Source organism: Nematostella vectensis, chromosome 7, assembly GCF_932526225.1.
Source record: "Nematostella vectensis chromosome 7, jaNemVect1.1, whole genome shotgun sequence".
Classification (NCBI taxonomy): domain Eukaryota; kingdom Metazoa; phylum Cnidaria; class Anthozoa; order Actiniaria; family Edwardsiidae; genus Nematostella; species Nematostella vectensis.
The window spans coordinates 6,048,516-6,074,779 of record NC_064040.1 but is presented as its reverse complement, the minus strand read 5'-3'; the positions used below and the strand labels follow the sequence as shown (position 1 = coordinate 6,074,779).

The following is a 26,264-nucleotide window of genomic DNA, read 5'->3' as shown; positions in this document are numbered from 1 at the left end:
CGGGCGTTTTGAGAAACACCCGTAAAGCTTATCGGGGGCTTACCGCGTGACTTTCCGGGTTTCCGAGTTTATCGGGACTGTTGAGAAACGACCCCCTGGACTCTTTTAGAAGTAAAAAAGGCCTGCTGTGCGGCGCCCTGTGCGGAGCTTGTAGAAAACCTTCGGCCAACTCTTGTCTTACAAATGTCTTGAAATAGTTAAAATCTTGTTTTGTTTCATTTTCACCCCCCCCCCCCCCCCCCCCCCCACAACGCGAACACGGTGAAGCGTTATGAAACTGGTGACGTCAAGTGAATATGAAAATGCACACAATCATCTTTCAAGATGTCAACCGGATCGATAGCAGGGCAAGGCCGCATTTCCTGGCTTGCTTGTAGGCATACGAGCGACACAAGCCACCGCGCACAGCAAAGCAATAAAAATCAAGAGCTAAATACAAATAAACCATTAAGCTTTGTCCGTTTGACCTAGTAGACGTGAAATGTGAAAGAATACAAGTTTAATCTATTGTTTATTACATGGTTCTAAAATTATAGCAATTTACATTGTTCTGCTTATCCTGTGAGGGGTAATTACCGAACCCACTTAGTGCCCTTGCCCTGAATGAGTAGACTGCTCGCAGAATGAGTAGAGCCCTGTCCTGAATGAGTAGACTGCTCGCAGAATGAGTAGAGCCCTGTCCTGAATGAGTAGACTGCTCGCAGAATGAGTAGAGCCCTGTCCTGAATGAGTAGACTGCTCGCAGAATGAGTAGAGCCCGTGCCCTGAATGAGTAGACTGCTCGCAGATATTCACGGTTGACGCACAGAACTACTGTAAGCGACGCCCCAGTCGTGGCCGCCATCTTGTGTTTCTAGGCTGCATGTTTCTTGCACTAAAATCATTGAATAAACGCCTGCGAACTGACATCTTAAAAGTTTATCTTGGACATTACAAGTCTATGTACAATATAAACATTGGGAAGCATTCCTTTTACTCAGTTATTTATGTCAATGTCTACAATTTCTAGTCTTTATTGCATTGAATATCCCAGGGCATTGCCTCTAAGGTATGTTCAAGTGAAGAGGAGATAAAATTTTGCGTCAAATGACGTTGACAAGCTCTAGCCCATGAAGTCCTGACCGTGATTTTTGTGTTTAGTAGCCCTTATTCTACACCAGGTACCCCTTATTCTACACCAGGTACCAGAGCCTCTTAATTTTTCCTCTCGTCCAGTAACGCTCAGCCTCGTTTTGCTCGTCGCACCAAACCTTGAGCCTCACTAGACGTACCCTGGGTACCAGAGATCGCCCCATGACAGGTTCTCTAATAGGGTTCTGGATTCCGGATCCTAGTGTGTGGATTCCGGATTCCATGTGGGTTTTTTCTCGTGGATTCCGGATTCCAGCAGCATGGATTCCGGATTCCAGCAGCATGGATTCCGGATTCCATATCTCATTTTTTCATGGATTCCGGATTCCATATCTCATTTTTTCATGGATTCCGGATCCCATATCTCATTTTTTCATGGATTCCGGATTACCTGTCATGGGGCGACAGAGACTCAAATCTTCGCGGCGACAAAGTTTTGAGGGAAGCGAAAGAACATCTGGTGCAACAGATAGCCAGCCTCACTATGGTGCTAATGTATTCATACAAGATTTGTACTACGGCGTTGATTGGTCAATCAAAGTTGCTTTACTTGGGGAAACTCGAAAACGTATACAAACAAAATCATTCCAGCTAAGCCGATGATCAGTGAGTAAGCGGCGAATCTTTTAGTCGTTTCCAGGGCCTGGAAATGAAGGCTATCTCCTTTTTGCCTCTAGTGTTTCTGTGAACCTTGACTTTAATGCCAATAATGCCCGGTGGACGAGTAAGCTTGCCCGGTAATGCCCGGTGGACGAGTGAGCTTGCCCGGTAATGCCCGGTGGACGAGTAAGCTTGCCCGGTAATGCCCGGTGGACGAGTGAGCTTGCCCGGTAATGCCCGGTGGACGAGTGAGCTTGCCCGGTAATGCCCGGTGGACGAGTGAGCTTGCCCGGTAATGCCCGGTGGACGAGTAAGCTTGCCTTCGCTATCCTCTCTAGTTGCCGAACGCAGTTTATACAAATAACAGACAGGATTTTATTGTATCCAAGGGAACACTCAGCTCGATAAACGCTCTAAAAACTTCTCCCTTTAAGCCTTTGTTTCAGAAAACAAATTGAACTGACCTAGAACACGCTTCGTGATTTTTGTCCTGCAGACTCGACTAAAATTATTTTTGATAAAATACCTTTTTTGCGGAGTTCGCTGTATCCACAAGTTGGTGCGAAACTTGTACGGGCATGTAGGCTTTGTAAAGTAATCTAAGGCGCCGCCAGCACCATAGTGAGGCTGGCTATCTGTTGTACCAGAGGCTCTTTCGCTTCGCTTAAATCGTTGTCGCTGCGAAGCTCGTAGCCTTTGGTACCCAGGGTACACTAGACGAGAGAATTCTGGAGTCTCTGGTACCCAGTGTACCCCTACACGAACATGGACCTCTTACCAGACCCCACACTTCCTCATGGGCACAGGGAACCATGTAAAGCCCCTCCCCCAACACAACACCTCTACTCCCCCCAAATGATATAGTCTCCGTTAGCTATAGCATGTCAGAACAATTTGCAGTTGTTAATATAAAGAGGAAACGCTGAACTGCTTTGGCTACAAATATTGTTGCCACTTCTCCAGACAAAAAAACAACAACAATTTTTACAGAAGGGGTACTCTTCTTGTGACAGGGAGCTGTGAACTGCAAAAACATTTTTAGGGAATTTTAAATGAATTTTCCAATTTGACTTCTTGCAATCTACAGTGACGATATAACCACAAATCTAAGAGTAAAACCTTTGTAGTTACACAAAGGAATCAGATAAAATTTTTGATGGTTTCAGTTTCAAACGAAGATTTTTTTTGTCATTCAAAACTCCTGTCATACCGTCAAGTACCCCTCCTGTGGCAGTTCAACAGACTTCTCAAAACAGATTCATCCACGTTTTGCGGATGAACACTTGTAAATCTTCTCTTTAAGAGATAAAATCAATAACAATTTATATCATATACTAGTGACTGTGTGTTTGAGAAAGTAATAGAGGTGCGCATATCCCACACACCATAAGGATTAAATCAGTTCTTTGTGATTTATTAGAGCTGCCAGTGTCTCCGTTTTCTGAGTGTCCCTCTATTTCTGGCAGCACATGCACTGTGGCGACATATAGAAATGTGCCAGCTGAGAACAGCATGGCAAACCCTGTTCCGTTCACACTTGAAAATACTTCTTTGCCACTCTGGAATGAAGAAAAGAAAAACCTTTTCTAGATATTCAAAAGCACCATCCTGTTTTGATGTGAGAAGTGTCAGGATTAGTGGGTTAATTTCCTTGGAAGACAAAATATTGGATGTTATGTCTTTGAGATTATTTATTGTGCATACTGTACAAATTAGAAAATATAATGAAACTAGGAACTGTCCATAAAAAGACAAGCTATATAGAAAATAACAAAAGTGAGGTTAAAAATTTTAAATGCATAAAAATATGTGAAAAGGTATGTGAAACATAATAATTAAAGGAAATTGAGAAACAAACCATACCTGTCCTAGGCCAAAGAAGGTCACAAGAGCCATAATCGGAGCAGCAGCAGCAAATACAACTAGATGACGTCGTATCCTATTCCTATCAAGACCCTAGAGAAGCACAGTAAACAATATTATTATAACAAGAAAAAAAAACTAGATGGCGTTGTATCCTATTTCTATCAAGACCCTAGAGAAGCACAGTAAACAATTTTATTATAACAAGAAAAAACAATAGATGACGTCGTATCCTATTTCTATCAAGACCCTAGAGAAGCACAGTAAACAATATTATTATAACAAGAAAAAAAACTAGATGGCGTTGTATCCTATTTCTATCAAGACCCTAGAGAAGCACAGTAAACAATATTATTATAACAAGAAAAAAAACTAGATGACGTTGTATCCTATTTCTATCAAGACCCTTCAGAAGCACAGTAAACAATTTTATTATAACAAGAAAAAAAACACTAGATGGCGTCGTATCCTATTTCTATCAAGACCCTAGAGAAGCACAGTAAATAATATTATTATAACAAGAAAAAAAACTAGATGGCGTTGTATCCTATTTCTATCAAGACCCTTCAGAAGCACAGTAAACAATTTTATTATAACAAGAAAAAAAACACTAGATGGCGTCGTATCCTATTTCTATCAAGACCCTACAGAAGCACAGTAAAAAATATTATTATAACAAGAAAAAAAAAATAGATGGCGTTGTATCCTATTTCTATCAAGACCCTAGAGAAGCACAGTAAACAATGGTTATTATACCAAGAAAACAAGACTAGACAGTGTTTTATCCTATTTCTATCAAGACCCTACAGAAGCATAGTAAACAATTTTATTATACCAAGAAAACAAGAGAAGATGGTGTTTTATCCTATTTCTATCAAGACCCTACAGAAGCATAGGAAACAATGGTTATTATACCAAGAAAACAAGACTAGACGGTGTTTTATCCTATTTCTATCAAGACCTTACAGAAGCAAAGTAAACAATTTTATTTTTTTAACAAGAAAACAAGACTAGATGGCGTCATATCTTATTTCTATCAAGACCCTACAGAAGCACAATAAACAATGACAGACAACAGTAAGCAGAATATTGAGAATTTCAGTAACAGGCCTCAGCTATAGTCATGCATACCTCGTGTAATAAAAATGTAGATAGGCCAAAGGCTGCAGGAGCCTAAAAAGAAAAGAAGAATATTATTTATTTCTGTATTTTAAGTATTTGGACAGTTGGATATTTAGCTGTATGATGCATGCTGATACTAAATTTGTAGCCTCATAATTGTGGTGAATCACACTTGGCAACCAGAAGAAAATGCTTCAGTCTACCATACAGTATCAAAACATTTTTGCTTACCTTATGAAGCATTATAGCAAGGAATATAATCATTTCTACATCTGTTTTAGATGTTGACACAGCAGCCCCAAGAGCAATACCATCAGCTTGAAAAGAGACAGACGATTAATTAACAGATCACTACCGATAAAATGGTTCGAAATTTACGAAATTCCTAAAGAATTAATGGGGTGCATACTTTGTTAAAAAAAATAAGGTTAGAAAATTCCAGGTTGAGTTAAATGGATACCAAGCTTAGATTGATCAACATGTTTCCTTACATTGATTGTGTTACCTTAACATGTTACCTTACATTGATTGTGTTACCTTAACATGTTACCTTACATTGATTGTGTTACCTTAACAGGTTTCCTTACATTGATTGTGTTACCTTAACGTGTTACCTTACATTGGTTGTGTTACCTTAACATGTTACCTTACATTGATTGTGTTACCTTAACATGTTACCTTACATTGATTGTGTTACCTTAACAGGTTTCCTTACATTGATTGTGAGCAGGACAATTTTTATACCACCCCTTCCCCCACTTTCCAAGGAAAATAAAGAGTATATCGAGTGGATCAGACCTGCTGCATGAACAACTAAGCCAATAGTAGCTGTCATCTTGTTTCGTCTTTGCCTTGTGTTATTCTCTGGATCTAGAATAAGAAAGCAATCCAGAATGATGAAAACAGACATCTAGAGTAAGATCACTTATCTGACTATTTGCCATTTCACCCTTCCTCCTAGGGAGGTACTCAGATATCAACATGACAGGGAGGAACAAAAGACCAAAAAATTCTATTAAAAAAATGGCCCTCAATTCTATACTGTCCAAAAAATAAAGTGCCGGTTTCACAGTGAAGTGACCGCAAATACTCTCAAGATGAATTGAAATGTGTTCCCAATACGCCATCATTCTATTTTCTAATGCAGGCCACTCCAATAACTTTTAAGGAGTGTTTCATGACATGTATCCAAGTAGGCTTGACAAGTTCCAGTGATTAGATCCTTTAGAGGGTCTGAGGAGTTCCCTCTGAGTATGTTACTACTTCCTTACCTCCTCCGCCTCCACCATGAGAGTGTCCACCGCTGATATGATCAACAAGCAGCATGAAGACAAAGCCAAAGCATAGTGCCATTCCAATAAACAAGTCCGGCTCAACCTGAGAGATGTGTTCTTTTAGCTTATGCACATGTCCTATCTCCTGTGAAGATTCTACAGGTGCTTGGCTTTTCATGTCCAGCGTGTTGAGGTGACGATGTGAGTGACTATGAGCACCTTCACCTGGCAAATAAAGTAAACATTGACTGATCAGAATGAGTAGATTGATTTAGATATAAATCAGGTTCCAGCAGCTGTACATCCCAACAAATTGAAGATCTTTTTAAGACTTTCTATGAGACCTAAAATGTCAAAATCTAATACCAGCATGAACTTAGAGATATAAAACACTTTGTCAGTAATAATCTAAAGACTTGATTAAGACCTTCCCCAAATGTAAGACCTTTTGTAAGGCCTATACTACTATATCCAACTTTATCCCACAGTCTTGGCCTTCACTGATCAACATCAAAGACCTCACTTTCAATAGCACAAAGTGATATGTTTAGATATGTTTGAGCCTTTTAAATAAGATAAATGAATTAATTTGGGAAGCTAATAACTGTAATTACAACTGTAGTCCTGAATAAGAGAGTGAAGTTACAATGTGGTAGAGTCGAAGGCATAGAAGGCCCTAAGGCAGCCCAATACAACTCAATAGGAACACACTCACGGAATACAACTTTAGATCCAAATTGTGAGTGTTTATTAAGTAAGGGAAACCAGACAGATGCCTACTTATTTTCCTTTTACCATTTGTTTGCTGTGCATAAAGGGCATGAACTCCTTCTGGAATAATGACAGCCAGTGCAGTACCAACAAGCAATCCTGCCCCTAGCACGCTTACCATGCGTAGCCTTTTCTGTATAGGTAAACACAAAATAGTAGGTTGAGGCGTGCATATATTACTTGAAAACACATTTACATAAACACATATTTAAGTGAGGTTCAATGCCCATCGACTCAATTTTTAGCTAACATTGTTACTTGAATAAAGATGTGTTCTTTATCTTGGTTGGCTGTGTAGAAATACAGAAGGCTGTATTGCAACTAAAAACAAATTGTTTACTTCATCGAAAAAAATCTAATTTTTTTAATTAAAAAAATATTGAAAAAAAAAAGAAAAATTCTAACCCTCCAAATATGCTGGACCCTTCATGCTATTTATGGATCCAACGTGCATACAAATATCCAATCAGAAAGCAGCAAATAGAAACCAGTGAAGTGCAACCCAAATGTCCCACAGGTTGTACAACATGTCGGATGCGGCCTGTGAATCCTGCTCGGATTTATCTAAAATATAGACTTTTATAGGGGTTTTTTGACTTGGGAAATAAAACACGGTCACCTAACATGATAGAAACTTGTCTTGCTGTCCAAGCTTGGTGAAAATCTTGTAGGGAAGATAGATAACTACAAGTTTGGTTGTTGAATGGAAACGGCACGAATCCAGCTCAAAAGACAAAAACTTGGAAATGATAAGATAAAGCAGTGCTCTCTTCTGTAGGTACTATGTGTTTTTTTTAAAGCTATTTTTGTCAATTTGCATTAGTGATTTAAGTTGGGGTAAAAGTGGAAGAGAATGCCAAATGCGCTGTTTTCTACAAGTTTTATTGGCAAATGTCAATATTTAAAGCAAAAATGCAACCAACAGTCCCATTCTTATATGTAATTCTAGTAACTAGGTTAAAATCAAGCACAAGTTTAATGGTAGGACATACACTGCACTTGTATATGTGGTTTGTTTGCTTTTTGTTTCATTGTAGTAAATTTTATGTTTTTTCTGCAATTTGAGTCCCCACTCTATGATAAAATGGCAAGTCAAAGAAAAAAGGCACTTTCTATGCTGACCGGAAAATGCTTATTTGCTTGTCCAGATACACAAAAACCTCAAACCAATCTTTTTTGCCACTGATTGCAGACTTTTTTTGGGACATTTGGACTACATGGTTGTTATTGCATCATCTCTTTCGTGATTGGCTATTCGTGCCATGTGATTGACATGTCGGATCTATAAATTAACCAAGTACCCCCTTTTTTCCTGGTTAATACTGTATTGTCTAAGTGCTAAGAGTGATGGCTCCCAAATCACAAACAGCATATTGAATGTGATGTTGAAATAAATCAGAACTGTTTAGATATCCAACTTGAGCTATGAGATCGCAACAAGTAAAAACATGAAGTTGAAGGTAGTTGACAGTACACAACGTGTGATTAATGGATTAGTCAAAGCCGTCCTCTAAATTGACCTGAACAAGTTTTTATTCACAACAAATTAATCATTTGTAACCAACAGTAATAGCTAGAAGCCCATTTGGGGTAGAAAAAAAATATATTCATCCAGATTACTAGAATAAAATCAAGAAATCATGCGCTACGCGAAGAAAATCGAAAACGAAGATCGATCACACAGAAGATCGGCAATTTCGCAGCAAGCCATTTTCAAAATAAGTGTGAGTACCTTAGTAATACTATACGAAGCTCAACATAAAACCAGAATAAAGTTAAAAGTTAGTTGACTGGAATATATTCTCGCTTTGGATTTAAATGCTGTCGTACCTCAGACATGGCGAATGCTAAAGGAATAGCGCCCGCTACATAACAGCCAACAAGCATGCATAAGCTCAGACCAAACAATCTGGTGATATCGTCCATGGTGGGGCAACTGCTTCTTCAGTGGATAGGAGAGTTATTGACTAGAAAGTATATCTAAACATTCATAATAAAACCGCATTTGGAATGGCGGTAGTGGCGGTAGAGTAAAGAAGACACGTCCACTAGAGCCGGCGCAAAAGCTGTTTTGGCCAGCGGGATAACTTGAGCATGCGCAGTGGGGTACAACCCCAGCGCCGAATTTACAGATTTAGTGTCTGGTCTTTCCATGGATCTGCTAAGAGTTGAAACCATTAACCTTAAGAGAAAATGACCTCCCCTAAATGCTGAGTAGAACGAAAAGATCTGTCACTCTCTTTGCGGTGGCCAAAACAACTTTTAATTTTACTTGATAACTGATTTGACCCTCTAGGTCTGGGAAGCGGTAGTACCGTATCTAATAAACGCCCACTATCTAAAAAAACGCCTCCTATCTAATGAACGCCCCCCTCTAATTAACGCCCCCCCCCCCCCCCCCCTTCCAGCTTAAAAACGGCATAGTAATTCCGGTAATATAGATCAATGATTTGACCTGATTTTGGCTTCTATTGGATGAGACTTGCAATTTTGTTTATAGTTTGTAAAGAACGTACCTCTGTAATAAACGCCTCATATCCATTGAACGCCCCCCCCCCCCCCTCTCGAACCGTCGAAATTTAATTAACTCCCGGGCGTTTATTAGATCATTTACGGTACCCGTACTCTCGATTTTTTTTTTCGTTTGTTTAATACCTGCTCAGTTTTGACAGACCATGTAATGTGAACAAAAAAGAATGGTATTCCGCCCGTACACTATCAAAGAAGAAGAAGGGAAGAAAAGACCATATAAAGATAGCGTGGATATTTTGCGCAGTATTTCCAGCACGCATTCGGCAAAACCGAATGCGAGCTGGACAAATGTTACCCTTATTTCGAAAAAATAGGTGATCTGTGAAAGTGTTACTGCAGATTTGGAAAGCACAAAAAACCGTATCGAAAGTTTTTAAAGGATATGTATGTCGATCTCCTATTTAAAGCTTAATAGCCCCTTGATATTAAACATTCCTTCCTAACAGATATTTGGTGGAAAATGACCGCATCGTGTCCAGGCCATGTAAACATGGTCAAGGGTATTGTAGGGTATAAAGACAACAAACTGTGTAAATACAAAACGCTTTATTTATACTACAATACTTTAACTGGAACTTTATCGTTCAATAATATCGTCTTTACTTTACTCGTTTATTAAAGTATCAACACAACGAAAGTATCTACCAGGTATGACAATAGACACATTCGAGGCCGCGGTTTTTACAGCATGTTACGATAGAACATTTAATTCATGAACCACTCAAAGTTCGTTTGTGGAACTGAAGTTGATCTATAAAATCTTTTTAACAGTACTACAAGTAAACATCGATCAATATAAAAATAGCAATACACTTTGATTCATACATTATGTCCATTATTTAGACGGTCGTTGCTCGCTTTTATGCATTCACAGCATCCATGACTGACTGTAATGCTGCACAAAGTTGGAATTTCATTAAAAACGTATGCAATTTCGCAACGCAGATCGGGACGAAATTAACTGCCAAAATATACTACTGCTTCTCTTATAAAGCTTTGTGCTCGCGATCTAGGGCTGTATATAGAAATGTTATCTAAAGGCCTGGCTAAACTAAATGTGTCCAAGTTTAGCAACTACCAAAAACATCAAATGCGCGACAAATTTTGTAGAGCGCAACACGAAAATATTTTTCAACAATCCGAGAAACATTTCTTTGTCGCTGCTACAAGATTTGGCGCGCGCTACAATGATTTTCGCTACATGTGTCCTAGTTTAGCCAGGCCTTAATGATAATCAAATACAATATGCGCGGTTGATCAGGAACGTCAACTTAACTGAATTGAAGGGGTCTAGATTTAAAGGTAAAACATAAAAAAATCATAAAAAAAGGTTTACTGTTTTCATGACAACAATTAAGTAAAATTATTTCGAATTTCGAAGTTGACGTCCCTGTAATATAATCCATTTTTCACTCCTTTTCATTTTGTTTTATGACGAAAGGCGTAAAGCACATCGTTTTCCAACAAGGTCTTGAGCCAAGTACTTGTGTATTATGATGTGTTTAACTTTCAGGAACAGTTCAGCTACATTTTAGGTGCCACAGTTGAAGTGTTTAGATGTTGCGGGTTTTGGCTCCTTCCCAAGCCACCTCAGTTGTCCTGATTTTCCTCACACGTCGGTAGTAAAGGATGCACTCGATGAAAAACACGACAACCAAGATGAAGCCCAAAATCTTGAAAAACAAACCAAAAACTCTGTGTTAAAAAACCTTCAGGGAATATACTTTCTTTACAGGGTCAAACAATAAGGCCAAAATAGGCTTTCTCTTGCATAGCTCTACCCTGGTTTCAGATCCTCAGCGCTGGCCACTGAATAGATGCTCGAGGCTCTGGAACCAGGGTAGCATAGCTCCTACTCATATTAAAATCATGCCATACTTACAGCAGCAATGACAAATACTGCTTTTGCTTTGGTCCACTGTACCAGCAGGGCAGATGCAAACAGGAAAAAGAAGAAAAATGACAGGGCATAACTCAACAGGAAAATCCACTGAAATAAAAATAATAAAAGAATGAAGATCAATGGAAAAGAAATATAGAAAATTGAGTGGGCTGTGAAATTTAAGTGCCTTCCAATGACACCTAGACATGCTACAAGTACTTGTGCAGAATCACTATGACGACTCTTAGTATAAAACAGTCCCATAGGCAGGGGGGATTCGGAAGAACCCCCCACTTGATTAGAAGGGAGTACTACTATGAGGTAGGATTAGCTACCTAAGAGAAAATGGTCTGCTTTATGGCTACACGAACACACAATCACTGCCAAGAGGACCTTCTTTTAAGGTTACACTACATTTAAGAAGAAGCCATAGATATTTTGAGAGACTGAGGCAAAACCACAATCACTGAAGGTCTGGATAAACTCAGAGACAAGTCGCTGGTGAAATGTGTTACTTCTTACCTAGTTTACCCACCACCTAAAGCATGTAGCGTGCATCACATTTTATAACGTTGACACTAAATGTTTTCAACTATCAGAGAAACATTTTTTAGTCAAAATACAAAATTTGACACAAGCTACAATGTTTTTATTATGGCTAAACTAGGAGACATATGTCATGTGCAACATGTATCCCAGTGTAGCCTTAAGAGGCCTTTGGACATATGACTGCAATAAAATATTCATGGCAATATAGTATGTCCAGGATTGGAGAGCACTGCAAAGAGGCAAGTGCTCAACTCCTTCTGGCTGCAGCCCTGACAACAGAAATAATTGGGACATATTTAATCAAAATAAATTTCATATCAACACACATACCAATGAGTACTCCTTCTGCCATTTTCCAAGACAGCAGACGTTGCAGCAGCCAAACAAATGGAAAATAAGAAATAGCAGAGCTCCAATCCAACAAAGACCGCTCACAACAATAAAGAAGCCATAATGAGAAAACAGTTTTGCATCCTCATGGCTCAAAACCAATGCAAATGCCACTACACCAAAAACCTGTAAATAAGAACAAGCATTTATTAATATAGATTTATACATGAGGTGAGAAACTCAGAAAGGTAATAGATGGCAAAAGAGAGATTGCATAATATGCAGCAATCAATATACAAAAATATAACATAACTCAAACAGAGCAATAAAATAAAAAAAATTCAGTTTCTTTTGCGGCTTCAATCTGGATTCTTTTTGTGCAGCATGGCCTATTTCTACTTGTATAAATCCTCCCCTCATGCAGAATCTATAAACACTTTAAATCTTTTCCACTGATGTCACCTAACATCTATTTTCATATTTATGATGTGGTTTTTCTACGATTTAGGTATATGTCAATGTTCTCCAAACATATTTATAAACCACTTCTTGTATTCTAAATTGTGAAGATGACTGAAAAATGAGGGCTATACAAATATACATACTCAACATAATAAAATATAATCTCTAAAGAGGTCTACCATAGAAATGTTTTTTTTACATCTAATTATGACAAATAAAATTTAAGGCTTTTACCAGATTCATATTTCCAATCAATCAATTATCTGTGGAAGTACCAGTAAAGTATGTCACAAAGCTAATTAGCTGGTTATGTGAAGCAGCAAAAATTGATAAGAAACAAAATGGAAAGGAAGAATATAATTAAGGTTATACTGCTTTACTTCAGTCACAAATTGGAGAAACTAATTATATACTAAAAACCTGTTTTACATTTTTTTAACCCATTGACACTGTTTATTCATGAATTAATGCTAAAGACCATCATCATCATCTAATTGAGTATAAAGTGGAATTCTAAAATGATCAATTTCTAGATTTAATAAAATTCTCTTCCTCCACAAATCAAAATGTTTATTCTATACAATCCTATTTAACAGGCTACTTGTAAAATAAAGTGATTAAATTTACTATTTATCAGAACTTTGCAATTCATAAGCCATAAACACTTAAGTAAAATTCAATTATGTGTTGTGCTTCTAAGTAATTTATAACATGCGACACAATAAAGAAACACAATATATTACTTTGATATCTCTAGCTGGATGTTTTGAATACTTTCTCAGTTTTATCTTTTCCAAATGCTATACTCCTTAACTCAACCCCTACTTTAAGTTACGTGAATAATTATTTCTAATTCAAGCTGAGATGTGTTAAAATCTTTGACACAGAAAATGAAAAATGCAGCGTTTGCTGGAATCTTCTACTGACGATGCCTTGACGTTTTAGAACCACTAAACCGTTGAATATCGACCCATAGCTTACAACCGTGAATAAATTAGGGTGCGGCTTAAACCACATAACTGCATATTTTGCTAGTCCCTAACCAAATCGCTATACATCTATAAACATAAACTCCAACCAATACTCCATATGAAATCTTAAATTGTTAGTTATAATAGCCGAGGCAAATCCAGTCACACAAATAGCGAAATGACATCACTAGTAGGTGCTACAAGATGTTACTCACCAACTCCAATATTTTTAGAATACCCTCGATTGATATACAAGACCCAGGGAAAAAGCCATATCCATCGCCATCCTTTGCCATCTAAATGGGGGATAGAACAATCCTATTTAATATCAACGACACACAAAACCACGTAGAGAAGGAAACCAGTTGGTAACCGACAAGTTGTTGTTTACATGTGGAGCAAAACTTGGCATGAAAATATCAGTCAGCATGAAAACACGCAATTTTCGTTTGTTTCTAAAAAATTTGCTCACTTGGGAATGATTTTATTATGCTTGCAAAGACACATTCTTTGTACTTTCTCAGATAGCTATAACATGGAAGAAAACTATAGTATTCTGTAAGAAAACAGAACGCGTCTAGCAAACCAGCCTTGCCATTATCAAACAGGGATGATGGCTGACAAACGAAAACATTCTCGAACCATTGCTCATAATCAGACCGCTCTTGGGCAGAAAACAGAGTGTCAAACACAAGATTTTATACACAGGATACTGACCTTGAGTTATATGGGATGTATCGCGTGTTTTCTATCAGTAATTGCCTGTTGGTGATGATTCCAGTACTTTATATTCGTGCAGTGGGAATGTTAGTGGACCTACTCAGCGGCTTCACGCATCAAAACCTCATAAATATTTGGAATATTCATAAGGTCATCAGTTCTGAATGAGTTCCCACAAATAATGGTCCCCACAAGTGTCCTACTATTCACACGCAAAGTCATCTATTTCGTGATCCAGAGGCGACCAATCGAGACAAATTCGCTCTCTCAAGAACAAGGAATCTAGCGAAACGTGGGAACGATGGAATCTTCAAGAATTTTGCACTTCTAAGGACAATTTATCAATTTGAGCTATTTCATGCGAGATTTAGGAAGAAAGGTAGTATGGATTGGTGTTTACTTGGCTATGATATAGCACCATTAGACAGTCAATACAGCCCCCCGGGATAAGCGTGGTCCTCCATTCTTATTTTGTCAATTATATTTGAGTACGAAAGACGGTACCATAAGCTGGTAGCTGAATTTTTAATATTTTCAGCGTAACAAAAACAGCAAGGCAATAAAACAAAAACAAACAAAAAACAGCACACACACACACACATATCGAACACCCTCTTAACTTTACCGAACTGTCTGATCATAAAAAAATTTTGTGTATGCTGTCGTTAGAGCTTGGTGTTCTACGTCACTTAGCGCACGATATTCCCTCACGAAAAAAGACAAGGGAAACCGGTCACGCAAGAAACAAAAAATGTCACGAAATATTCAATCGATTTTTGGTTTTAGATGAGAACTTGTCGTGTCATAAAGGTTTTTTAACAAATCAAAATAAAAGAAGCCATTTGACTGTGTAGCGGAGTTGAAACCATTCAACTGTTATTGTGAGGCACGCGTGGGGGAGACTGGGGACTTTCATACACCGAAACGCCCCTCCGGGCCTCCCAGCCCCATTTTAGGCTTGGGAGGTGCGCTGGGCCCCTCCTACCCCCCCAGCCCCATTTTAGGCTTGGGAGGTGCGCTGGGCCCCTCCGGGCCTCCCAGCCCCATTATAGGCTTGGATTATAGGCTTGGGAGGTGCCCTGGGCCTCTTCGACCCCCCCCCCCCCCCCCCCCAACCCCATTTTAGGCTTGGGAGGCGCGCCGCGCCCCTTCGAGCCCCCCAGCCCCGTCTCATGCAGATGAGGCCCCGCGTAGATTAATAATTGCTAATTATCAATCTACGTCGGGACCACTTCGCGTAGATTAATAATTGGCAATTATCAATCTACGTCGGGGCCACCTCGCGTAGATTAATAATTGGCAATTATCAATCTACGTCGGGACCACTTCGCGTAGATTAATAATTGGCAATTATCAATCTACGTCGGGGCCACCTCGCGTAGATTAATAATAAGCAATGGTTAGCAATCATTAATCCGCTGTCTATCGACACTCCGTAGGGTGGCGGGACTGGTGCCTTTCATAGAAACGAGTGGGAACCTTGCAATTAGACCTCCGTCTGTCCTGTAGTATACCGAGCATTCGAAGGATGAAGTGCGGAAAACATTACTGCAGGTGGCTAAAGGTCGGCCTGCAGACACGTGCGGCCAGAGGTGCATGGACACCTACTGCAAGGTGCACCTCCAAAGGCTCCGTAAGGGCAGCCCCCTCCCGGTGCCGTGCAGGATCTGAGGCATAGGGACGCAGTCGGAGACGCGGTTGTGTCGCCCCTGCGGAGCAAATCGTGTAGGGCAGAGGATGCGCGGCACCGAGAGGCGCGCTCGGGAATGGTTCGCACTCGTCTTGTCTGACATCGCAGCCCGCGATACGGGCAATAAGAGACTGGGTGGCACAAGGCATACCCAAACACTCTTCCCGCCGGTTGTGATACGGGCAATTAGAGACTAGGTGGCACAAGGCAAACCCAAACATAGACACCTACATAGAGGTTCTCAATAGCATGCCTGACAAAGATGCGCCTGCCGTACTAGCAGGGCTGGTCCAGAACATCCTGGACGAGGACATCCCCGACGATGTCAAACACAAGCTGTTTTAGCCGCTCGTACCAGCGAAAGACAGAGGAAGTCTGGCGCGAGTTCGACCCTTTGCTGCCGGGACGGCGGCAAAAGGGCCCAGAGAGCTTAGACCCCGAGAAGTACTACTCTCTCTTCGTCGGCGGCGCCCATCTTCGGTTCCCAAGCGTGGATGCCACTCTTAGGGGCCAAGACATAAGCGCCGGTGTTTACCAGGAGATACGAGATCTTGGTGGAGCAGGTGTCATTGCTATAAAGCCGGTTATGCGGGGGCCTGACATTAATGACGATGGCTCGGTGTGGTGGGTCTCGCACGGGCGAGAGTCTCTGCGGGCAAAAGCAGTGTTGCCACCGGTGCTTGAGATGGTAGACCCCGACCGGCGCTACAGACTCTTTACGGTCGTTGGTAAGGCCCCCGCAGAGCCATTGGCGGCAATCACAGAGGAGGAAGGGCGCTCGGAGCACAAGATCGGTGGGTCATAAGTCAAAAGAGGGGACCAAATCGCAGTCGGCGCCCTGGAAGGCATCGATGCGGGTATTTGGGAGAAAGGACGAGAGTACCTCGTCTACGTGAGATACGAGCTTCGCCCTTTACCTGAGCAAAATGGTGAGCCTGGGCCAATGTTTGAGCGAGAGGAGGGTGACACCTTCGCTAACTGTGTTGTGAGTTATGTTGCCGACTTCTTGAGGAATCGCGGCACCTCGCGCTCCCTTGGTCTAACCAAGACACGAGGCAATTTCCTCGAGCGATATGACAAGATGCTGGCCACTACGGGATGCACCAAAGAAGACCTCTTTGAGATGGAAAAGAAGCCCGAGGTAAAGCTAGTAGCCGTGGACGCCCTGGGCAACGTTATGTGGGACTCGGGGAAGTACAAGACTAAGGCGAGGGTCACTATCCCTTGCCACAATAACCACGCCTGGGCGGAGCTTCCGACCGAACCACCTGCGATCACGAGCGTCCACGGCCTAGACTTCGAGGCTGAGGGGGAGCTTCGTTCGTTATGTCAGGAGAGTCAGCGCTTCGCGCTACCAGTGCCACCACAAAAACGCGCGAGGCAAAAGTGCGAGAGGTGCTCATTCGCTTTATAAACAGGGCGATCCCAAGAAGCACGAGGGTCTGGCTGTGCGGGCGTGTTATAGTCACGCACGAAGGCAAACTGTACCGATCGGGACAGGACGGAGCGGCTATCGACAGGGCGTTTACAGACGAGACAGGATGTGATCCTCAATGGCTCCCTGATGATCACCCAGCCTACCAAGAGTACACCGAAGCTACGCACTCGATGGGCGGTGCAATAGGGTATCGCTTCAAGAAGTGGACCCAAAGAGAGAACATCAGGCCAACGCCCCTTAAATACAGGGACGTCTGGCGAGCGGCGCAGGTTGAGTCCAAAGTGTGGAATAGCAGGGAAAACTTAGGGGCGCAGCCTCATGCGCACATCGACATGCGTGCGGCGTACCTAGGATGCGAGGACAGTATCTCCGGCGGCGCCTCGGACGCCATTGGTTTGGTACGGAAATACGGCTTCCCTACGAACGTGTAACGTATCGCGGATGTTGTGGGACGGCCATTGAACGAGGTTCTTCATCTAACCGGGGCCATTCAGCTGAGCGAGTGGGACTTCTCTGGGGCCTGCCACCCCTACACTTCCGGGAGGGTAGGGCAGCACTTGGAACAAAACGAGGGCTGGATTACCACGCCAGAGCTCAAGGACCTGTTAGACTCGGGTGACCTCGTCATGGCCACAGCAAGGGAGGTGTTGTATAGCGTCGGAAAAAAGGACTCCATCAAGTTCCCCCACTCCATCGCGTGCCGCCCCGGCGGCGAAGACTCGCAGTACCCTGAGGCTCGAGATCTCGCCGTCTGTTTCGTAGGCAAGTGCGCTCGCCATGGCGACGAGTCCTCGATCGTAGTCCGCGACAGTGAAGAAGCCGCGTATCTGACAAACCTCCTTGCGGGCACCGACCACTTACTTAAATTCGAGCATGCCGACGGGGCTCATCTGATCCAATACAAAGACGGTGTCAGACGCTCACAATGGTACCAAATCAGGGCCTTCGTCTTGGCGTACACAAACATAGCGTTGCGACGCATGTTGAGGCGGATCCCTCGCGAAGACGTCCTCCGAGTGTGCACAGATGCCATATACGCAAAGGCGGTGCCAAGTGGTGTAAAGCTCGTGGAGCGAAATCCGAGGTATGGAGAGTGGCGCCAAAAGAAGCCTGGGTACGAGTGGCGACCCGAAGCGGCTTGGGGTCCGAAGAAGTCGGGGAGCTTGGCCAAGGAGCCAAGCACTGCGCCGAGTCTGCCGTGCGATCTAGTGGCCGCAGCCTCTGCAAAGATGTATCTAGCCGGCCAAGGGGGATCGGGGAAGACCGGGTGGGCGGTGAGCATGTTCCGCGGCCGCGACGTTGTGGTGCTCACCCCCGAGAACGACCTCGCCCACGACCATCGCAATAACCCGCGCCTCGCGGTGAAGGCTCAAACCTACCACCACTACCTCTGCATACCAGCGGAGAAGCCGATAGAGGAGTGGAGATCTTCCGAGCTGGGGCACAAACTCGACCGTCTCGCAGAAGTAATCATCATTGACGAGTGCTGTAAGGTACAGACTAAAGTGCTACGCGCCATCCTAGGGTATCTCGCCACGCGGCCGTGTCAGGTAGTGTGTTGTGGCGACTATGGGCAGGTCCCGCCCTGGGTAGATAAAGAGGGGCCTCACGATATGCTCAACGAGTGGGCACAAGGGAACATCCGCTGGTTCGAGTCTGACTACCGCTGCCTGTGTGAAGACTGCGGAAAGCCGTACAGTACATGCGACTGCGGTTCTGCCGCGCCCTCCTCCAGGCTCCACGACATAAAGGGCCGGATTTGGTGTCGGCCAGATTCCAAACAGCTTGAGGTGTTTCGAGAGGAGTGAGATGGGGTGGCGTTCGACGCGGCGATCGAGAAGGCCCACCCAAGCAATATGTGGGTGTGCTCGACCAACAAGATGGGGGCTCTTGTTCAGCAGCGATTGATAGAGCACCACAGGAAAAACTACCCCCGACTGCCAGCAACCATCCGCTTTGACCCCGATCCTAGCGTCGCGCATCGTTATCGCAAGCAAGGGCGGCCAGTGCCCGTGCCAGGCAAAAGGGGTGGGAAGGTCGACGCATACAAAGGCACGGTAGTCGAGGTTCCTCTCGACGCGGTCCTTAACGGGCTTCCCCTCGAGTGGAAATACGCGGGCTGGGGAACCGTCCACCGGCTGCAGGGCAAGACTATCCAGACTCCAAGACGTCTGTTTATCATAGACCACAGCTTAGAGGGCTGGATCACGAATGCTGTATACACCAGCATCTCCCGCGTGCGGCACGCCGACCAGATAGTCCGCGTGATCCCCCCCGATAACCCCCCCGGTGCCTTGGTTTCCACAGGACTGCAGGCTACGCCCAGTGAAGAGCTCATTATAGCGCGAATCAAGCGATACGCTATAGACGACAGGCAAAAGGGCCGCACAAAGTACACGGGATCGCACCACGTTCTGACGGTAGACCACGTACTCGGCATGATTGCTGACGCGGAAAAGAAGTGCACGGTCTGTGGCACTCAGCTTCTGCTTCAGGGTTACACCAAGAGCCATCCCCAATGCTTCAGTATCGACCGGCTGGACGACAGTTAGGGTCACTACAAGTGGAATGTCAGACTCACGTGCCTTAGCTGAAATAGAAGGCACAAGCGCTGATCACGCTAGCGTGACGCTACGCAACTGCGAACGCGTGAAGCCGTGCTTAGAGTACGCCTTGTAATACAACACTGGCTGTCCGGGCTCCATAACCCACTTTAGTATTGGGTATGCCTTGCTTGCCTTGCTTGCCGTCGGCCCTTGTCCTGGAGGTCTTCCTCGTTTACGGCGATGTACACCTCCGTTCCGACCTCTAAGGGGACCTCTAAAGGGGGCTTTTCGGCTTTGAGAGGCACGCGCCTCAGCTTTATGGCGTCTTTAGGCGCAAAGCCAGTCATGCGAGTCTTCGTTGCGTTTATGTCCGAGATGACGATTGGCAAAGCAGTAACCCACTCGCGGTTTGTGTCGCTGGATGCAAGCTCCTTCGAGTACTGCGCACGAAAGAGGCGCTGTGCCAGCCAGTGATGGAAAGACTCGGCAAAAGCTTGGCTCCTGTGGTGCCCTGGCTCAGCCCGTCGGACCTCCACCCCGTGGTCTGTTAGGAGCTTTGTGGTAGCACCCTTGAACTCCGTGCCGTCATCAACCATGAGCACTTTAGGCCATGTGAGAGGTCCCTCTGCATAGATGTCAGCGAGTTCGCGGGAGACGACGGCCGCGCTCTTAGTCCTCAGTGGGTGGGCGGCTTTATATCGTGAAGCAACGTCAACGACAGTCAGGGCATACTTGTAACCGCAAAGTTTGGCATGCAGAGCGGTCACTCTCTGGTAGCCACCTCTGGCGTAGTATATAGGACGAAGGAACGCATCGAGTTCTTCGTCGGACATGCGCTTCGCCGCCATTACGTGTCGGCAATGTACTGCAACAGGTGTATCAGTCTCCAACAGGCGGTTGCCGTCTGCTCGGGTAGTGTCGAGGCGGTCTTTCTGAGGTCGGTAGGCCCTCGGAGAACGACATTGGCGAACCTCTTAACGCACTCCCTGTCTGCGCGCCACAACTCGAGGCTTCGGTTAGCGATGTCACCAAAGCAACATAACCCACCCATCGACGGCACCTTCGGTGTCACTCGCTTAGCAGCGGCTGCTACCTCGTGCATAGCACTCCACAACTGGTCTGCAATCATCTTATACGTATAAGATGACGCATACGTATACGCATACGTATACGTATACGCATACGTATACGCGCAGTATGGAAAAAGGCCGCCTAGATGTAGCGCCGGAACGGCAGCTGCATCACAGCAAGCGGCTAGCTGTGTAGCCGATGGCGAGTTGTAGAGTTTGAGGGCGTAGTCAGTGTCGGTGAAGTTTTGCTTTGCGAGGGCCCCTCTCTCGCGACTTTGCGCTTGCCAATCGAGGATTTTTAGTCGCCGCTGTTGGTAGCGTCCATAGTCTTGTTGGTACTTCTCTAGGGCCTTGTCGTGCCTGTCCTTCTCAGCTAAGGCAGGGCTCTCATCGTTCGACAGGAACTTTGCGAGGTAGTTGCCACCAACGAATGCAATCGCGTTTAGGATGGCGCCACCAACCAAAATCGCGATGGAGGCCATTGAGTAGTGTGTGTGTGCTTCGCACACTTCACGTGCTATGTGTACGTTAACACGAGTCTAATATATGGCCTACACATGTAGTAGTGGGCCACAGTACACTACTACATGGGCAGGATCTTCTGGTCCTCAAGGTAACCCTTCAAAGCGACAGCACCTGCAACGGCGGCAGTCATTTTTGCGTAGTTCATGGCGTTCGCGGAGGGGTCTTTGGTAAAGTCTTCGCGCAAGACCTTGCGCCCAACCCAGCCGATACCGGCGACGAGGCTGGTTATGACTGCGGCGTCGGTGATGGTCTTTGTAATCTTGCTTTGCTGCTCGACATATATACGCGTGCACGTATACGTATAAGATGCACGGACGTGCGGATATGGGTGGGGCCCTTGTGTTTAAATGTCTGCTTACTCCATTGCTAACAGTCGAGATTTGCACTGTCCGGGAGCGCGAAGCGCTGTCGCCGGAACGGCAAGTGGTCCTCTCGACTTCCCCGAGGCTACGAGAATCGCGAGTTTCTCCCTCGCGTCTGCTATCTCAGTTTGCTCACCTCCGGTAGCCGTCCCGGCTGGCTGCGTCGAGCAGCCCAGCGACTCGACGGCCGGGAGGCCGGCGGCGTCCCCCTCAAGAAGACTCTCAAAGTATTCGTCGCTCATCATGCACCCCAGCCGTGGCTAAGGTGCAACACGTGTGTATATATACGTATACGTATTCACGTGCCTTGAGGGCGGTGTGATCGATGCGTCTATATAAATATATATATATACGTATACGTATACGTATACGTGGGCGGTGGTTTACTGCGCTTACCCTTCAACTAGGGCGATGGTATAAGGGTGACGCAAGCAAAACTCTAACTTCGAGAACTTTTTCGTCTTGAGGGCCTTCATGTACTCTTTCATCTTCTCTTCTGAGAGCTCCGCGCCGTAGTCATGCAGGATAGCTTTCATGTCCGCCTTGCTCGGCGTATAGAAGTCCACCAAGGCCGATGTTCTCACGGAACGGCTTCGTGATGCTGGTGAGCTGCTGCGTGATCACCCACACGCTAATACCCACGTGGCGCGCGCTGCACGCCAAGTTGACGAGCTGGTCAGAGCGCCTCTTTACGTCTTTCGAGGCCGCACAGTCGTCGAGTATGATTAGCGTATTAGTGCCTTCGAAGACAGCGGAGACAAACCTCAGCAGTATGTCGATCTGACCCGCCTCAGGTGTGACGACAAACAGACGATTGTCGCCCTCGCCAAAGCCGTCGTGTGTTTTGTTGTAGACAAGGTAGGGCACATTAGTACGATGTAGTCAAACTTGCCCCGGAAAGGGCCGCGCAGCCGGTCCACTATGAATCGGGTCTTCCCGCATGACGTCGGGCCCACGATGAGAGCGTTAAATATCCTCGGTGTCTGTGCTCAGTATTGTATGGACTCTAGCTGTCCGTTCATAAGGTTCATAAGCGTTAAATATCCTAGCAAGTGTAGGGAGCTAGTAATTAATTTCCTAAAATATCAACCATCTCCCACATGTGCACTCAATTTAATGGGCTCAACTATCAAAAGGGTTACCTGCTACAAGTTTCTTGGAGTTTTCATTAGTCATGACCTGTCTTGGAATAATCATGTAGAACACGTGTTCAGTAAGGCAAATAAGCGCCTGTACGCGTTAAGACTTCTCAAAAAGGCTGGCTTATCAGTACATGATTTGTGTACTATTTATTGCGCGCTCATAAGGTCTGTACTCGAGTATGCGTCGCCGGTGTGGGCTGCTCTACCGGAATACCTATCTGAGCACCTGGAGTCTATACAGAAAAGAGCTTTAAAAATCATTCTAAGGCACGAATATACGAGCTATAGTAGTGCCCTTGCCTCAACGTCTCTCCAATTTTTGTCTGAGAGAAGGGATGAAGCATGTCGGAAATTTATGGCAAGAGCTAAAACTGTTGAACCCTTAAAATCTGTGGTTAATAACATGACAACTGTCCAACATGGATATAATTTGAGATCAGGAAATGAGAAAATAATAGGACCGCAAGCTAAAACTTGTAGGTTTAGAGATTTTGTGACTGTGCGCTATTGTTAGTTTCTGTGTGACGACCTCTCACTTGTAATTCAGCCATGATAGCTGCAATGGTGTAGAAATAAACATATATTATTATTATTATTATTATAAATAAGATGTTTTTTGGGTCCATACCGCGCTGCGCCGGGAAAGCAAGCGCTTCGCGCAGAAACGCGTTTCGGTGTCTGTGCTCAGTATTGTATGGACTCTAGCTGTCCGTTCATAAGGTTCATTTGGGCGTCGGCCACCACAAACACGTGACAGTTTACGGTACCCTGGCCGCTTGCCGTGCGTTTTATCTCGAGATGCACACCGTCGCGGGTATTGACCAATCGGAGACCGCCTCCATGGATAGCACTGTCGTCCGTCGTTCGAAGGTCGATCCACAGAGCAAACTTGTTATCGCCATAGAACGACTCGGAGCTGACTGCCGGGGCGGCAGGCGCTTCGCTGTGCCCCCCCGGGGAGGGGCGGAAGAACCGCCTTTTCGCCTCCCTCCAGAAATCCGTGGGGCGCAGTCCCTGGCTGAAGACCTTGTTTGGCATGCCGTCGAACGTAACGTGAACGGTCTTGATGTCGGGGTACACGAACTTCTCAGAGTCGCGAGCCCCTGCCGTGTATGGCTCCACAAAGAGGAGCAACAGACCACTCATAGACCTTCGCGGCAGGTTGACACTCTCGTTGATTATGCTGTCCGTCCCTTTGCTAATCACGAAGGTCTTGTGGAGGTTCACTTGCTCGTAGAAGAACGTTGTGCCGTTTTGGTCGGCGGCGGCTGCAGACCGGGAGAGGTTGTCGTCCCTCAGGCTTTCGTATTCCAGCCCTAGGTTTTTGATGCCGTACGATAATTTGGTAGCATCGCTTCCGACTACTACCTGGTCAACCGTTGCGAGCGTGATCTCGAAGAGCAGCGCCTCGGAGAGCTCCCTTGGGTACAGTACGCCGTGGTCCGTCAGCAGGTCCGTCGCCCCGTGGGCGGCATTAGAGCGTTCTCCTTGGCGTTACTAGTCGCTTTATCGCCAGCCTTGGAGCGAAGCTTGCGCATGTTTTCTGACTGTATGCCCTGCTCCAGGCGGTCCTCTCTCTCGACCTTGGACAGGTAAAGCTCCTCATACGTCTTGAAGACATCGTAGCGGCTGGTGTCCTGGAGCGTTTCTCCTGCAAACGTGATTTTCAGGCGGCTCACCAGATTTCGGCCGACGTTGTTCGCGACGGTATTATTCGCTTGGCCTGAGATGGAGAGATCGAAACCGACCCTCAAGGAGCCAGGCACTAGCGTGACGCCTTCCGATAGCTTTGGGACCGCCACATACAGCGTCTCGCCTGGGGAGGCCGTCGACGGGTTGAGAGTGACCCGGTGAACAGTTCTCTCGGCTTTCAACCCCAGAGGAGTTCTGGGTGTTCGTTGGGGGTCAAGTTTATCGCTGACTGACATTACTATTACGTATATTTTATATATAGTATATATAATATATAATATGTATAATATATAAAATGAATAATATGTAATATATAATAGCGTGGTGCGGACTGTTAGACATGTCTAATATAGCGTAGCACGAGTTATGAGCACGCATCATGTGTGATGTTGACGTTGACATTGACGATACCTTGCCGGAACTAGAACGCGAAAACCGAGAGCTCGGGAACCGAAAGCCGCTCAGAGAGCGCATCAAAGCCATCTTCAAAAAGTACGGCTTTACCGTCACCGCTATCGGGTTGGCTGTAGCGGCCTTCTTGTAGGGGTTACCTTTTTGCGTGAACGGGCTGTCGCCAGGCAGGGGGGCGCCGAGCTCGTAGAGTATCCTCCGCGTGGTAAAGTAGACGTGAAACCTTAGAAATCCCCTGATGACAGAGGGGAGCGTGGCGAAAGCGGGGTCGGTTAGGGACACCCCGCATCCGGCGGTTGCGCACCATACCGCAAAGTAGAGTTGCTGTGGCCAGTATCCATAGAAAGGCTCCGATAGCCACCGGCGAGACTCCTTGGAGGACTTGTGCATGACAACTGTCTCTTTGAATATGTCTCGGACCCTAGTCGCGAATGATTTGTCCTCAGCCACGTGTATCTCTAGCTGCGTGAGTAGCGGGGTGATGTCTGAGGCCGTGCTCTCCACGGGGGTCGCGGGCACGGCGTAGAGCAGCTTTTGCGCGAGGGTCAGAGACCTAGGGAAACCGGGTTTTGCGCGTTTGACTTGTTCGGCTATAACGTGTTTGATATGTTCGGCTATAGAGGCTCCCGCCGCAGTTGCCGTCTTCTTCGTCTCTTCCACCTCCCTTCGGGGAATCGCCTCCTCGTTCAGCATCCGCCAGCCTATTAAAAACGAAGGCGGGCTGTGTTCAACACAATGGTGGTCCTACATACTGTGCTCACCATAGGCGAACAGACGCTCTTCTTCGAGCGGCCGATAAGGCGCCCACGCTTCGTGGCGCTCCGGCAGTGCTCCCTGTTTAACAGCTGGTATAATCTCGAGCGGGAGCATCAGATAACGACTATAGCCGCCCTCCCGCCCATCGCTACTCTGCCAGCCGGGCACCACACGGCCGGGTCCATCGTGGAAAAGAACAACCGCGCTGAAAGCGAGATTCTGACCGCGGAGCTGGATCCCCTCACCGGGAAGATCGCGCTCATGTCCAATGGCGTTGCGTTCCTGAATGCCGAGCTTTGCGCACTATTTGGCCTACAGGCTAAAGACGGTCAGTTGTGGGAGCGGGGCCTCGCACTGCCCTCTTAAGGTGGCTTTGCCGAAAATAGAGGCCCTCTACATCTGCTGCGATATCGTAGACCGCACGC

The 26,264-nt window shown here is 45.3% G+C and overlaps 2 protein-coding genes across 2 annotated transcripts; both read right to left on the bottom strand.

The window, feature by feature from the left end:
* Positions 1-2,601: 2,601 nt before the first annotated feature.
* Positions 2,602-8,836, bottom strand: LOC5520810 (zinc transporter ZIP9). Its single transcript, XM_048730495.1, has 8 exons — positions 8,592-8,836; positions 6,786-6,894; positions 5,988-6,215; positions 5,515-5,586; positions 4,948-5,033; positions 4,726-4,767; positions 3,595-3,687; positions 2,602-3,290 (listed from the first exon to the last, which is right to left on the bottom strand). Exons 1-8 carry the CDS (start codon positions 8,685-8,687, stop codon positions 3,066-3,068), a joined length of 951 nt encoding a protein of 316 aa, XP_048586452.1. The 5' UTR covers positions 8,688-8,836; the 3' UTR covers positions 2,602-3,065.
* A 988-nt stretch (positions 8,837-9,824) lies between these two features.
* On the bottom strand, positions 9,825-14,349 carry LOC5520712. Its single transcript, XM_032365815.2, has 5 exons — positions 14,205-14,349; positions 13,703-13,783; positions 12,055-12,240; positions 11,176-11,283; positions 9,825-10,966 (listed from the first exon to the last, which is right to left on the bottom strand). Exons 2-5 carry the CDS (start codon positions 13,781-13,783, stop codon positions 10,847-10,849), a joined length of 495 nt encoding a protein of 164 aa, XP_032221706.1. The 5' UTR covers positions 14,205-14,349; the 3' UTR covers positions 9,825-10,846.
* Positions 14,350-26,264: the final 11,915 nt, after the last annotated feature.

Bases quoted from the DNA above. Each gene is read 5' to 3' on its own strand.
- LOC5520810 (XM_048730495.1), bottom strand. From the start codon at position 8,687: ATGGACGATATCACCAGATTGTTTGGTCTGAGCTTATGCATGCTTGTT. The intron at 6,216-6,785 runs GTAAAAGGAAAA...TTTATTTGCCAG, and splicing joins TTATGCACAGCAAACAAATG to GTGAAGGTGCTCATAGTCAC. The intron at 5,034-5,514 runs GTCTGATCCACT...TCTCTTTTCAAG, and splicing joins CTTAGTTGTTCATGCAGCAG to CTGATGGTATTGCTCTTGGG.
- LOC5520712 (XM_032365815.2), bottom strand. From the start codon at position 13,783: ATGGCAAAGGATGGCGATGGATATGGCTTTTTCCCTGGGTCTTGTATA. The intron at 12,241-13,702 runs GTGAGTAACATC...TCTTATTTACAG, and splicing joins TTCTAAAAATATTGGAGTTG to GTTTTTGGTGTAGTGGCATT. The intron at 10,967-11,175 runs GTAAGTATGGCA...TTGTTTTTCAAG, and splicing joins CAGTATTTGTCATTGCTGCT to ATTTTGGGCTTCATCTTGGT.